Below are 15,324 nucleotides of genomic sequence, written 5' to 3'. Positions count from 1 at the left end.
TTGATCGAAAACATTTGTTATATGTAAAACATTCACTAAGTTAATGTAATAAAAATTCTTTCTCTTTACCGTTTTTCTGATGATAATGAACGTTAATTAAGAAGTTTCTTTTTTGTACAGATAATTAATTATAATATTCCATTTTATTTTTTTATACTAGATATATATATTATCTTAAACAAAACAACACCAAAAAAATAGGATGATTCCGTTTAAAAAAGATAAAAAGCATACAATAAATTTATATTAAACCCATTTTTTTTTTAATAAATATTTTTCGTTTATAAGAACATATGCATAAGTTTCATTATTTAAAGGATATTATAAAGACAACATATGCATGTTATTTTTAAAAAATGTAGCCCATTTCATTATTTTACTATATTTTATCTATACTAAAACCTTTTTTGCAATTAAAAAATGTATTTATGTTAACTTTCATATATATATATATATATATATATGTCGGAGATCTGTCAGGGATTCAACGTTTTGTGCTTCACTCATTCCCACCATTACAAGTGGAGAATATATAAGATTACAATAAAGTTCAATTAATAAAAATGAGTAGATAACTCGTACAATGAATAATTACAAATGATAATTATCACTTATCAATAACTCAGTAGCACACGAATTACAATATAAGATTAATTCAATTTAGAATTCAAATAATATTAAAACAACTTGCGATAGACCGAGGCTCAGGGAAATAACGAATTCGCGACCACCAGGACGTCTGTTCGATCTGGGTTCCAAAGCAAGACTACCCTTTCACCATATTCTCAAATAATATACCTACTGCATATTTCCTTTTCCTTATTAATTTTATGATACCCCTATCGTCCTGGGATCCCGACTACGTTGACAACCATGTGCCTACCTAGGCCTAAGCCTACCGCAATAAAACAATTTAAACCTTATTTTACAAAATATTACAAGTAATAGTACATTTCTTAAAACTACTAAAAATACCGATATTCTAAAGAATATTCTTATCGTTTTGTCGGAAGGTACTCCACTGTACTTTATTCTCCGACATATATATATATATATATATATATATATATATATATATAACAAAAATATACATATAATTTACATTATACTAAAAGATGAAATTATTAACTGGCAATAAATATATTCATCATTAGATTTATTTACTAAAAAAGAATTTTGTATTAGACTAACAAAACAGTAATATTTTCTTACTAAAACTTTTTAAAGTTAAAATAGTTTTATTAAAATTTGTATAGGAAAAAATATTAAAATTATTTCGTTAATTGCAAAATATGTAAATATACAAGTTTATGTGTTAAAGAAAATTATAAGTAACAAAAAATATACTCACCAAATTTTATTGTTGTAAATTTAGAGTGACAGACGATAACGACGAGCACACAGAGTAGTAAAAAATGTGCAAATAAATGAAGCTTGCACCGCGGTACTATATATACATGTACTAATAAAAAAATAAATTTAAGATAATTGTCATAAAAGAAATTTACATCCGTGATAATTGTGCAAATAAAATGAAATTAAAAAAAAAATGAGGTACATGCATCCGTTATTTTATTTTATAAATATTAACATTCTTGTTAACTGTGCAAGAAAATAAAATTAAAAAAATGATATAAACATTTGTCACATCCGGTAAAAGAATAAAAAAAATGTTCATAGAGTTAAATATTATTATCTTCCACACCGAAGAAGAAGAATTAGATAACAAAATTACATCCGCAATATAGTTGTGCAACAAAATGAAGTTAAATAAAAAGATAAAACATGCGAATTTGACACATCCGGTGATAATTGAAGAGAAAGGGAGAAAATAATAAAATGTACATCGATATTTTTTTTTCAATTTAAGCGGTGTGGGTGACCGCAACGAAAATAAAAACGCATAAGATTGGCCCGCCCCGACGCCACGGTGACGTTGCACTTTGAATTTTTAAAATCCCCCACCCGTTCTCGAGATACAGGGTTTCTTGTAAACGAACGTCTTAAGTGTGTGTGTGTGTGTGTGTGTGTCGTTTGTCCTACAATTCCCAACACATTTAGGACATTTGTCCTAGACTTCCCACTTTTTAACTACTCTTAACAATTATAATTTAAAATTTACATACAAAATAGAAAATAACAGAAAAATACCTTTCTAGATAATGAAGTAGAAATAAACATAAACAATATAATATAAACATCAGTTTATAAAAAAAAACTCACAACAGTACATTACAGTAATATTGCAGTACATTTAAATTCTAATCACCCATGATCACAAAAAATTAATATATATATACGAGAGCTATTCAGAAAGTAAGGAACGTTTCTGAATTTTAAAAAACCAAGTACAAGATAAACGTTTTATTATATACATGTGAAAGAGGGAGTAAAATATTACTTTCAACATAATCACCATACAAATTCAGGCACTTATCATAGCGGTGGACAAGCTTTGAAAATCCTGTGTCATAGAATTCTGCCGCCTGTGATCTCAACCACTCGGTCCCAACCCATCTTGCACAAAATTTGTGGTAGCCTAGCTTCTGTGAAACAATTTCAAACAATAAAGTCCGTGAAACTTGTGGGAAACATAGAGAAAGCTCAGTTATTGTGAAACGGCGGTTTTCACGAATCTTTTCGTCAACTTTGGAGACCAGATCGTCAGTCACAATGCTCGGACGTTCACTCTTCTCTTTATCCATTTAGCCATTTTTAAACTGAATGCACCACTTCCTGACAGAACTTTCACTCATTACGTTGTTCCCGTACACTTCACACAGTTCCCGATGAATTTCTATTGGTTTTAAGTTTTTTGCCAACAAAAAACGAATCACATACCGCACCTCACAACTGGCGGGATTTTCGATTGCAGCACACATTTCAAATTTGTATATAAAAAACGGGCAGTGCGGAGATGTTCCCGTTGTCACGGCTGGACGCTGACTGAGTGCCGAGCACGAGCACACCAATATTTACGCGATTGGCGTGGGCCTGGCGGCGTCAGGAGGAAACGTTCCTTACTTTCTGAATAGCCCTAACTTGATATTTAGAGCAATTCATCATAGAAAAAATTATAAATAAAAATAATAAATACCAAGATAATTATATTAAGATACAACAGAAAAAAGGTAACAAGATTAACAATACTTTATACCTAAAATTCAATTGCACAAATGAAATAGCAGAAAAACCTGTTAATGAATATGGTAAAAATAAATATAAAAAAGCATGTAAACCAAATAATCACATTGTAAAATATTTAAAAAATAATAGAGAGGGATAAAGAGGAATATACAAAACTAAATGCAAAAATTGTATAAATAATATTTATATTTTACCAATATAAATAATACTTTATATTGGTAAATTTATATTTGATCATTAAGAAAGATTTAGAGAACATTATGTTGCATACAAAATCTAAAAACATAATTCATCCTCACATCACTCCTGAAGTGTAGAGCGAAATTGAATGTGTCGTTGAAGTTTCTCAACAAACATTATAACATGTTTTTAAGAGCATGGATTGTTGTATTCAATTATTTGAAACACATAACACAGGCCACTTTCAACTCATTTTCCTGTAAGGTTGTGTCATATTTTAAACACCTGTAGATAAGTTAAACTTAACACATTAATTACAAGAATTGATTTTTGCAGGATCCTGCATCTTCAGTTGGTATTCAATTCCATAATTACATTAAAATATTTTGTTTTTAAAATTTGTGAATTTTTAAATAACTTCAACAATAGTATATATAATTTTTTCTAAAACTGATCCTTTCAGGAATCATATTCCTCTGCACTATACAAATTATATTAATCTGATCAACCCAGTTACAAAATTAATAAAATAAAATAGGATGTCGCTTACTTTATTCCATAATCCATCCAGAGTGCTTTCAAGTAACTCACGTCATCAGTTGCTCTCAAAGTTTTCAAATCATTCGTTGTAAATTACTCAAGATTAAGATTGTACATTAAAATTAAAATTGTACGTTGCAAATTGTGCATTAAAATTAAAATTGAAATTTAAAATTGTTAAAAGATTCTTTTCCAGTTAAATCAAAACAGAAATAAAACTAAATTTTTTTAATATTCATTTTAAATTGTAAATTAAAATTAAATATTGCATATATTCAAAATATGAAGTCATTAATAAAAAATTAAATTAAAAGTCAAAATTAATAATAAAAATAAAATATCAATTGATATAATTGATTATTTTTTTTTTATCAATTTTATAATTGATTGATAATTCATATCAATATGATTGATAATTCATAATATTTCAACTTTGTACAGTTACATAACTTTGGTTAGCTAGTCTTCATGGATTTCTATTTTATTTTTATTATTACTTTTAATTAAATTTTTTATTACTGACTTCATATTTTGAATATATGCAATTTTTAATTTTAATTTACAATTTAAGATTTTGTACATAAAAAAAATTATTTTTATTTCTATTTTGATTTAATTTGGAAAGGATCTTTTAACAATTTTAAATCTCAATTTTAATTTTAATATGCAATTTGAACATATAATTTTGTTTTTAATGAAAATAAACCATTAATATTGAATATTTGGATAAGACATATCTTACCTTTATATATATATATATATATATATGTATATAATATACCTTTATATATCTTTTGCATGAAACTGCTCTTATATATGAGGTATGTGAGAAAAGTGAAAAGTAATGAGACTGACTTTTTACATACCAAAGTTTTTATTTTTTTCAAACAACAATATTGAGACTCAAATCAGGTGAATAGGGGAGTTAAGGAATGCGTTTTGAGGTCAAAAATTCTGTGATGGAAATGGCCGTGTGACACATGATGAAGCATCCACTTGTCTGCAATGTCTGGTCTCACGCGAATTATTCTTTTCCTAAGCCTTTCAAGGACACCTTTGTAAAACACTTTGTTGACAGTTTGTCCTGGAGGAACAAATTCTTTATGCACGATACCCCTACTGTCAAAAAAGCAAATCAGCATGGTTTAGGTCTTTGATTTGCTCATTCGACATTTTTCCAGTCGAGGAGATGACGGAGTGTGCCACTCTTTGCTTTGCCACTTTGTTTCAGGATCATACTCAAATATCCAGGATTCATCACCTGTGATCACACGATTGAAGAATTCTTGGTCATTGTCAATCCTCTCAAGAAGATCAACGCACACGTTTCTTTGATTGTTCTGTTGTGAGGTTTTTCGGCACCGATTTCGGCCAAACCTTTCGCATGTCCAAATAGTCTGTCAAAATTTGATGTATGATGAAAGTGTTTAAACTTAACTGTTCACTCATCATCCTTATTGTTAAACGACAGTTTGATCTCACAAGAACCCTCATGTCCAACATTTTCGTCAGATTTTGAAGTTGAATGTCTCCCTGAGTGAGGTTGATCTTTAATGTGTTCTCGGCCTTCCAAAAATGATTTGTGCCAGCAGAAACGTTGTGCTCTTGATAAGCAGTGTTCCCCATAGGCCTGTTTCAACTTTTCAAAGGTAACACTCGTGGATTCCCCAAGTTTAATACAAAACTTGATTGCACAACGTTGCTCTAAATTCCGATTCTCCATTTTCGTAAAATAATGAGACTATTTTATTTTGACAGCCAAAGTGGCAACATTGTAAAGTTACTAGTAAACATATGGTTATATGAACAACTGATTTATGTTAGGTATTAATATTTTTAGTCCATTGTTGCCATGTGAGACAAACAAACTTTTTGTGAAATAAGTTTTTGTGTGTTACAACAAATACTGATACTAATTATGAGCAACGTTGTGCAATCAAGTTTAATGCTAAATTTGTTAAGAATGCCACTGAACCTTTTTCAAAATTGAAAAGGGAATGAAGATGATGCTGTGTCACGAGCCCAAATTTGTAGGTGATTTAAAGCATTTTCAGATGGTCAGGAATCAGTTGTGAACGATCCACGCTCTGAAAGATCGTTAACATCAAAATGTGACGACAATTAATCAGAGACTTGTTAGATACAATCAGCGATTAACTGTCAGAATGATTGCAGAACAATTGAATTTGAACCATACTACAGTCCATAAAATTTTAACAAACGAAGTGGACGTGAAAAAAGTTTGTACAAAATTGGTCCCAGAAAACCAAACTATTGAACAAAATAACAACAGGGTAGAAGTGTGCCATGTGCGGAACACTTCTACCTTCTTCTGGGGCGAATTAAAACTGATCCTGATTTTCAAAAAACTGTTATTACTGGTGATGAATGTTGGATATTTGAGTACGACCCAGAAACAAAACACCAGAGCAAGAGTGGCACACTTCAAACTCACCATGTCCCAAAAAAGCAAAATTGAGCAAATCAGAAATCAAAACCATGCTAATTTGTTTCTTCAATAGTAATGGCATTGCCCATAAGGAGTTTTTGCCTACAGGACAGACTGTAAATCAATATGTTTACCGAGAAATTCTTGAATGACTGCAGAATAGAGTTGCCCACATATGACCAGCCATCAAAGACAACTGGATGGTGCATCATGAAAATTCACCTTGTCACACTGCACTCTCAATTAATGAGTTTCTGTCAAAGAAAAGCATTCCTGTAGTTCCTCAGTCACCTTATTCACCTGACTTGAGTCCCTGTGACTTTTTCCTGTTTGTGACTAAAAAAAAATGACTCAAAGGACACCATTTTGGAACAGTAGAAAACATTTAAAAAAGTAACCGACCATCTAAAGGAAATTCTGGTTTCTGAGTTCCAACAATGCTATGAAGAGTGGGAAAATCATTTGAAGCGTTGCATGGCTTCCCAAGGGTGATAAAGTCAATGTATAATTGGATTATAAATAAAAAGTTTTTCTGAACCAGTCTTATTACAGGCCTTGTGTATATATATATATCAAAACGTAAACAAAATTCAGCACAATCCACCAAAGTTCAGAATCGGTAAGAGCTATTACCTTATCTTACTATTTTTTTTTTCGTTTTTGTAAATCAAACACACTTTTGAGGAATTTCCTTATCATCAGTCGATTAAAATCTGATTACACATTAAAAAACATTAATAAAATATTTAACATAATATTATTCCATTCATGACGTAGTATATGTAGTCAATAATTAATTAAAATAATAATTAAATCTTTAATTTTAAAAACCTTAAATTTTTTTTTCTTTGTTGGTGGCTAGCCACTAAATACAACACTGACAGAGCTATGATGCTCACATATATTATGTCATGTATGGAATAATGTTATGTTAAATATTTTGTTAATGTTTTTTAATGTGTAATCAGATTTCAATTTTAATCGACTGATGATGAGGAAATTCCTTGAAAGTGCTTTTGATTTATAAAAAACCAAAAAAAAATTAACGTAGGTAAGAGCTCTTATTGATTCTGTACTTTGGTGGATCGTTCTGAATTTTGTTTATGCTTTTGGTATTAATTGGTACAGAGGAAGATATGGACAAAAAAATAATTTATTTTACTAAGTTTTATATATATATAAATATATATTACATTGGGGTTATTTAGTTATAAAAACAAAGATAAAGGACATTGAAAAAACTTTATTCATTAAAATAAGCATTTATTTTTACGTACAGTTAACCATTCACTATACCGCATTTTTCATATCATACTACTAGTTTTACCTATTCTATTTTCAAAAGGTTTTCTTGCCAATGATTAAATACAACAAAAATTCTTCTAATTTTCAGACTTCTGCAATGCAGGCCATTCTGTTATAAGGGGGGGAAAATTAATAATCGCTAGGTACTAGGTCAGAACTGTATGTTGGCTGTTCAAAACCTTTCTTTGAACATTTGTATAGTAGAGCCAGAATCCTGAGGAATAAGGAATCTTAAATCCTAGTGTTTTTCTTATTGAATATTAGTGGTTTGAATGTAGAAATATTTTTGTTAAAATTTTAGGGATGCAAGGGGTATGGGGTCTGAACTCTTTTTCTGTAGTTTTTATTGGCTTCTGTATCGAGTACATTTTTGTTGCTTTGTTTGTATATCACAGTATTTCTGTTTTTATTATTTTATAAAGGTTAGTAGATGGCTTGTGAGGATAAAAAAGCATGAATTTCTTTGACAGTGTTATTTTTAGCAGAATTAGTTTTGAAAAAAAAAATATAGAAACTTCAAACATCACAGTTTATAAATTTACATAAAGTTAATTGATCATTACCAGGGATTTATGGAAGTTTGAAATCAAATCAAACTCTATGAAGATCCCTCAGTTGGCATATAAATAATATATATATATATATATATGTTTATTTTACCATGATGAACTGTGTTTTTACAATAAGACAGTTTTTTATGTATAAATAAAAATATTTCTTGGAGAGGTATCAAGGAGGGGTGATGTAATTGCAATAGAGTCCACATCTCTTGGTGAAAAATATCTGTTTTGAAAATGAAGAAATTTGATATCAGATTTAGATTTGTAATTTGTGAGATCACCAAACAAACAGAGACATTCTCTTTATATAATAGAGTATAGGTTAAGTCGGTAGTCTTATTTTACATATGTTTTAATAAGATTGTTTGGTAGTGTAATATTCTCTTAATCTAAAAGTTTGTAGTCCTTTATTTACACGTACTTTGATTTCTTTTTGTTTTTTTTGAGTATTTTTATTTGTACTAAACTAGTTTTTTTGTAAATGTTATTAAAATCTTTTATCTGAGGAAAATCTGTCCAAAGATAACAGATTTTGTACAGATGGAATTTGGATGATTGTTTCCAGTGCCTTTTTAGACTGGATTTTTTATTTTAATTATTTATAACATTTATCCTTAGCAGAACCCTATAGAAATATCAGTACATTGTTCATTTTAATTTCATTGTGTAGATTTTTTCCAGGTTATACTGTAATCGTATTTCTCTTCTGTCTATTTTGAGGGTAAAAGGAACTAGCTATTACATCCCAGTAACTTGTACATTTGTGTCCATTAGCACTGCTTTGTAGATATTTTTAAGGATGTATATATGGCTTCTTTTCTTATTTTAATTTGATTAGTTATATGTAATTATGTAATAGATGAGATTTGTAATGAGTTATATTTAACAAAATTCTTTTTAAAAAAAAAAAAATTATTATTATTTTAATATAGTTTCCTAAGCTAATTAGTAGCATTATAATTTTTGTTTTATTTACTTTATTCAGTTTACATTTTTATAGGATCCCCTAAACTGACACAGCAGTTTGTCAGGGGTTTTCATATAAATAATAAGATAAATACGGAGTTATAAAACAAAAAACAGAAATAGTTCCATGAAAAAATAAAACATAAAGAGGAAGTAAACATTAAGACCAAGGAAAGAAACTTTAAGAGAGGATGATGAATATAAAGAGAGAAAATTTGAAAACTAGAGAACGTGTACACAAATTAAGATCAGAAGAATTATGTCAAACCAAAGAGCGATTAAATGATCGGCAACAAAAAACAAATAAACGAAATGATTATCAACTCTGAGTTAGGGAGAATACTGTCCGACAATATCAGAGGCATAATGAACTAAAAGATAAGAATTTTTTGCAATTTGTTAAAGATCAGGCATGTTTGCCTCAGTGTATATGTTGTTCCTATGAGGGTTTGTCAATTTTTCAGTCACTCTAGTTAACTTTAATATAGATAAAATTAAACAGAAATTTCAGAATAATTAAGTAAAATTAAACAGAAATTAAACTAGAAAATCTAAAAATAATACGATTCTAAATTATAATTTTCAATTAATATTAAATAATCAAATGTTTCACCAAATCTATTACATATACACATATGTAATAATACCTATTAAATTACATTTATACATATTTAAAAGTACATAAAATTTTATTTCATTAATAACTTCTGATTTATTTCATATATTTCTTTTTTATTACTATTGAATAATTAATTATTGTAATTTTTTTACAATCGCAGCTTAATAATTATTAATAAATCAATTTATTTAAATTTGAAAAAAGTTGAAAAATAAATAAAAAAAGAAAAACGTTAAAAAAAGCAGATGAATTCTGATTCAAACCGATGTGCATTTTGTTGCAAGATCCAAATATTTCATTAATTACAATTTTATTTGGCTATAACTCTTGACCAATGAATATAAGTACCACTTATGATATATCGTTGAAAAGCGCTCAATGAGGGCTTATTACTGTAGTTAAGAAAAAGTCTCTTTATTTTCACATCTGTGTTCAAAGCAGAAGATTTTCGTTTATTTAGACATGCTTATGGTTTGATAACCCCAGGAACCCAACTGCACCGATTTCCAATATTTTTTTTATGATCATAGAAAACAGCCAACGTTTATATTCTACGGGTACCTATATGTCTGCATAGACGAAATGTTGGTTCCATTCTGAGGGCGGTGCCAGTTTCAGATGTACATGCCAGTCAAATTTAGCATAAAAGTGCAATGCCTTACAGATGCAAGGATAAATTATCTGTATAATGCTTACATATACACCAGAAAGGATAGTGACAGGATTACCTTGGAAGAGAGAGATAGAAAAAGATTTTCAGTACCCATTCAGTCCCTTTTATGATTGATCCTGCCTATTGAGAATACACAATGAAACCTAACCGCTTACAATCGATTTACATCTGTAGATTTAGTCGCAGAGTTGTTAAAAGGAGGTATTATGTATGTGGGGACTATGAAGAAAAATAAAACGGAGATTCCCCTTCAGTTTTTACCAAACAAAGCAAGAGTGGCACAGGCAAATCCTGTGTACTGGCTCACAGGAGACATGACACTGTTGTCAGGAATAAAGCGGTTGTGCTGATATCTTCAGTGCACCGTGAGATTTCTACAGACCCATCAACTGGAAAACCAGAGATAGTGGAGTTTTATAATGTCTCGAAAGGTGGGGTTGACATGACAGTCTTGACCAAAAATGCTCCAACTACTCGTCAAGCCAGAGAACATTAAGGTGGCCAATGATTATTTTTTTCGTGTTGCTTGACACATTGATTGGGGTCAGCTCTTACATTTCCAATTGCTCAAAACTTTAGTTGTTTTTAATTTTTTTTAAATCTGGAAAAATATCTTCTGAAAAAAAATATTTGTCTGATTGTCTGTCTCGAGAATTGAGGTTCAGCATAGAAAGAATTGTGCCTGATTTAAAAATTACAAGTGCCGAACAAAACATACCCGACACTTTTGAAAATAAAAAATCATGTTCTACGTATCCACCAAAATTAAAAAGAAAAACTAAATACCCTTGTAAGAAGTGCCGATCTCCAATATGCTTGGAGTATTAACAAAAAATTTGTAAAAATTGTTTTGATGCCTAAAAACTTTTCTAAAACTTATATTTGTAATAAATATATTATTATAATTAGGGTAATAATGATTACGTTTAAAAAAAATACAGTTTTAAACTGATTTGTTTTATATTATTAGTAATTATTAAAAATTTTGTGAATAAAATTACTTTCTTTTAAGATCGCTTAAAGCTTGATTTTTCCATGTGAAATGTATATGTTTATTCATTGTGTGAAAACTTTCTGTGTTTCTATAATAGTTTTCTGCTTAATCTAATACAGTTCACAAACTTAAATATGCAAAATACTTCATCGGTTAAAGTTATATCTACAAAATTATAACAAAATTGTATTTTTGTTTAAACTACTTATTAAATGACATTTAAAATCAGTAAAATACTCAAAGACAGAAATAAAAAAATTTCCTTTTAGGCCAATTAATAAGTGACCAGTGCTGTAAGTAAATGGGAATCTGGCAGACTGACGTTAGTACTTTTGTCATTCTGAGACATGATAGCACTTAAGGGTTACAAAATTGTATTTTTTAAGGAAATCAACTGTTTGAAAATATTTGTTACTTTAATAATAATAATTAATTTTATTATAGTTGTAAATAGAGATATGTACAGAGAGATTAGTAGTCATTGATGTAAAGTTATGTTATATATGTGAACTTTTTCTGTCACTTTAAAACCTGCATAAACTAATTATAGAATGATCTATTTTTTTCAGATAGTAGAAGATCTAGTAATAGTGTAGCTGTTACAATTGCACTTGATGATAATGGACAGTGTTCAAGTCGTAGTAGTAGTAGTAATAACAATATTAATAATAATAATAATAATAATAATAATAATAACAGTAATAATAGTAATAATAATAATAATAATAATAATAGAAGAAATTCACACCAAAGTTCTGTAGACTCGACTCCAGATTCCAGCCAATTAACTACCTGTGAACATACCACTCCACTACATTCACAACCTCAGTTGTCATCTCTTCCTTCTAATGTGAGTGATTTTATATATTCTTGTTCTGTTTATAATAAATTAATGTTTTTATTGTAATACATCCTCTAGTTATTAATTTGATTGTACTTTACGGTTTTCAATCTGCAGATCAGTAAAGATCGGTTTACCAATTACTTAAACATTTGGGCGACTTTATATCCCGTAAATTTATTAAGTTGTGAGTAAAGACCTAGTATTTATTATTGTTTTTTTTCATTGTAATTTTGTGTGAAAATGATTTCTTACATCATATTTTTATTTATGTAAAACTTTTGTTATTTGTTTTATATGCAGGAATTCACACAGCCCAGTACAAGTCACGCAAGATTAGCAGGCCGTCGACGATATTCTAACAGTACAACTGGTTCTGCTATGGCATTTAATAGTTTTGTATTAGGTGGTGGAGAGACAAGTAGTGGTCAGCCTTCTATCAAACCAACTGGTTCTTTAGAGTTATTTCTTACACATAATGATTCTCTTAAAGAAAAAGGTGGTGTATCTTATCTTTTTCTTTTAATTAAAGTTGTCATATTTAAGGGTCATAAAAATACTCTTTTGAGGTTGATATGTTGGAATTTTGTTAGTAATTTTTAGAAAGGAACTAGTAAAAAAATTATATATATATATATAAATTTAATGAAATAGATTCTTTTTTTATTCATATCTTCCCCTGTACTAATTAATTTCAAAAGCATAACAAAATTCAGCTCCATCCACCAAAGTACAAAATCAATAAAAACTCTTACTGTATCTTATTAATTTTCTTTATCTTTTCTATTTATCAACAGCACTTTTGAGGAAAATTCCTCATCAGTTGATTAAAAATTTTTTTATTAAATATGTTTCTGGCCAGCCAATAAATACAACACTACAGTGTTGTCAGTGAAATGTCAGAAAAATTTAATGTTTTTATAAAGATTTTAAATTATTTTGATTGATTATTTGACTGCATATATTATGTCATATATGTAATAATATTAATGTTTTAATGTGTAATTAATTTTTTATTTTAATCAACTGGTGAGGAATTTCCTCGAAAAGCACTTTTGATAAATAGAAAAGAAAAAGAAAAAAGAAAATTAATAAGATAAGGTGAGCTCTTATTGATTCTGTACTTTGATGGATTGAGCTGAATTTTGTGTATGTTTTTGGATATATATGTACAAAATACATATATATCCCGGTACTGGGGTACAAAAAAGAATATTAGGGATTTAATTTGTTAAAATATCTTGGATGAGGTGTACAGTGTTAATCGGAGAGTAAAAATAACGGTTTACATGATGGTCATATTGATTCCCTATATTTTCACTTGACAAACAAAGATGGGAACTCCTGAACAAAAATACTTTCATGTTTTGCTGTAAATTGTAAAACTGTTGTTTTACAGAAAGATTAATTATTATCTTCCAAGTGACAATAACATTTGTGAACTTGAAAGATATCTGTGTAATAGAAAGAGTAGCGGTGAAGAAAATATTGAACATGTCATGGAATCGTTCCTGCATAGTCCTAAAAAATTTGTTAGGAAGGCCAGCCATCAACTAGCAATACCAGTGAAAGTAATGTGGAATGTTTTAAGGAACTGCTTATATATACATCTATACCATTTTCAGCTGTTGTAGGTTATGAAGCCTGAAGCCTACAGAGTATACAGAATTATAATGAAATAAAAAGATTAATTTTTGTTTCTTTAATGGATTTTTTTAATATCTTATTCCCCAAGAGGGCTAGGACCTCAATGTATGGCTTAAAGCCTTCCCTGGATTCCCCAAGGGGGGCTAGCGCCTTTATCTATAGCTTTAAGCCTTCTTTGGGATATCACAAATGTATCCTAAAATTTGATATCCATTGTTCGGTTGGTTCTCAAGTGATGCTATTGATAAACAGATAGATCCACAAACTTTCACATTTAAAAATAAAGCGTGTGTTTGTATTGACATGTATATATATATATATATATATATATATATATATATATACTAGCTAGTAGGGCTCACTTCATTTGCCTGACCTGTATCGTTAGGGATCAGCTAACCCAGGGCTGCAGAGCTCACTTCAGTTACTATTCCCGTCAAGCCAGGTCCACCTCCTGGACCTCTGCAGTGTTTATTACCCTCATGATTGTGAGAATAATACTGATAAATAACAATTAAAATATTCAGGCTTTATAGAAACCTGAAAAAGAAACTAAGTTACAAAAGACAGAATGGTACTTATGGTAATTAAAGTACTCACACCTTTGATTATGAAAAATTTATAACTTATTTATTTGCCATGGTGACAGAAATATAATAACGAAGTAAGGATTTATCTTTTTTTCCTTAATTAATATCTTTAATTCACAACTTCGGTCTGTGATATCAACTAGGGCTTCGGTCTGTGGCTTAAAACCTTCCCTGGGGTAACACGAATGTACCCTGCAGATTTGAAAGTAATTGATCGGTGAAGTTTTTAAAGAGACATTTTACCTTGGAGCTTGAGAGTCATAAATTTTGCATCGTGTCATATTTCATAGAATAACCTATACTTTTAAAATATTTTAATGCTGCATTGAAGTGATTATTTATATTTAAATTATTACAGGATTGGTTTATTGGAAGCAAAGACAAAACGGTGGTAGTAGTAACGGGTGGCGGTTAGTTAGAAGAGGGTCTGGTTCACATCCATCTAGTTTAGAAGGTATTGTTAATCCAGAACAACATAGTATGGTTTTAAGAAACAGACTTGCCAATCACTTGTGCCCTTATTATGGTTATGGAAGTGAAATTGTTTATCCGATCGCAGAACAGAGCGATGAACACCAGGCTTCTTCTAGTCACGGTCCAGATGCTCTTGATAGTGATGAAGATCCTACAGGTACATTTAATTATTTTAAAAATTTAGTTAAATTTCAGATTATGAACTATTCTTTTTCATCATATATCATTGATAAAGTTTGATGATTACACTGATAAACAAAAAAAAATTTTTTAATGTTACTAAGTGTTGCACCATTTCTTAAATAGCCATTTTTGTGTACATTACAGATCTGTAAATAC

At 29.3% G+C, this 15,324-nt stretch overlaps 1 protein-coding gene across 3 annotated transcripts in view; it reads left to right on the top strand.

Moving 5' to 3' along the window:
* The window catches only part of pcx (pecanex), a 192,970-nt gene that overhangs the window by 53,231 nt on the left and 124,415 nt on the right, over window positions 1-15,324 (top strand). For all 3 annotated transcript variants that reach the window (XM_075377880.1, XM_075377879.1, XM_075377878.1), the window contains exons 5-7: window positions 12,003-12,283; window positions 12,578-12,773; window positions 14,870-15,142. In XM_075377880.1, the coding sequence (XP_075233995.1) occupies window positions 12,003-12,283; window positions 12,578-12,773; window positions 14,870-15,142 (750 nt within the window). The remainder of the gene's footprint in view (window positions 1-12,002; window positions 12,284-12,577; window positions 12,774-14,869; window positions 15,143-15,324) is intronic.

The sequence above is a fragment of the Lycorma delicatula genome, chromosome 10 (genome assembly GCF_047948215.1).
Source record: "Lycorma delicatula isolate Av1 chromosome 10, ASM4794821v1, whole genome shotgun sequence".
Taxonomy (NCBI): domain Eukaryota; kingdom Metazoa; phylum Arthropoda; class Insecta; order Hemiptera; family Fulgoridae; genus Lycorma; species Lycorma delicatula.
The sequence above is the reverse complement of the archived record's forward strand: the minus strand, read 5'-3'. Positions and strand labels throughout refer to the sequence as shown.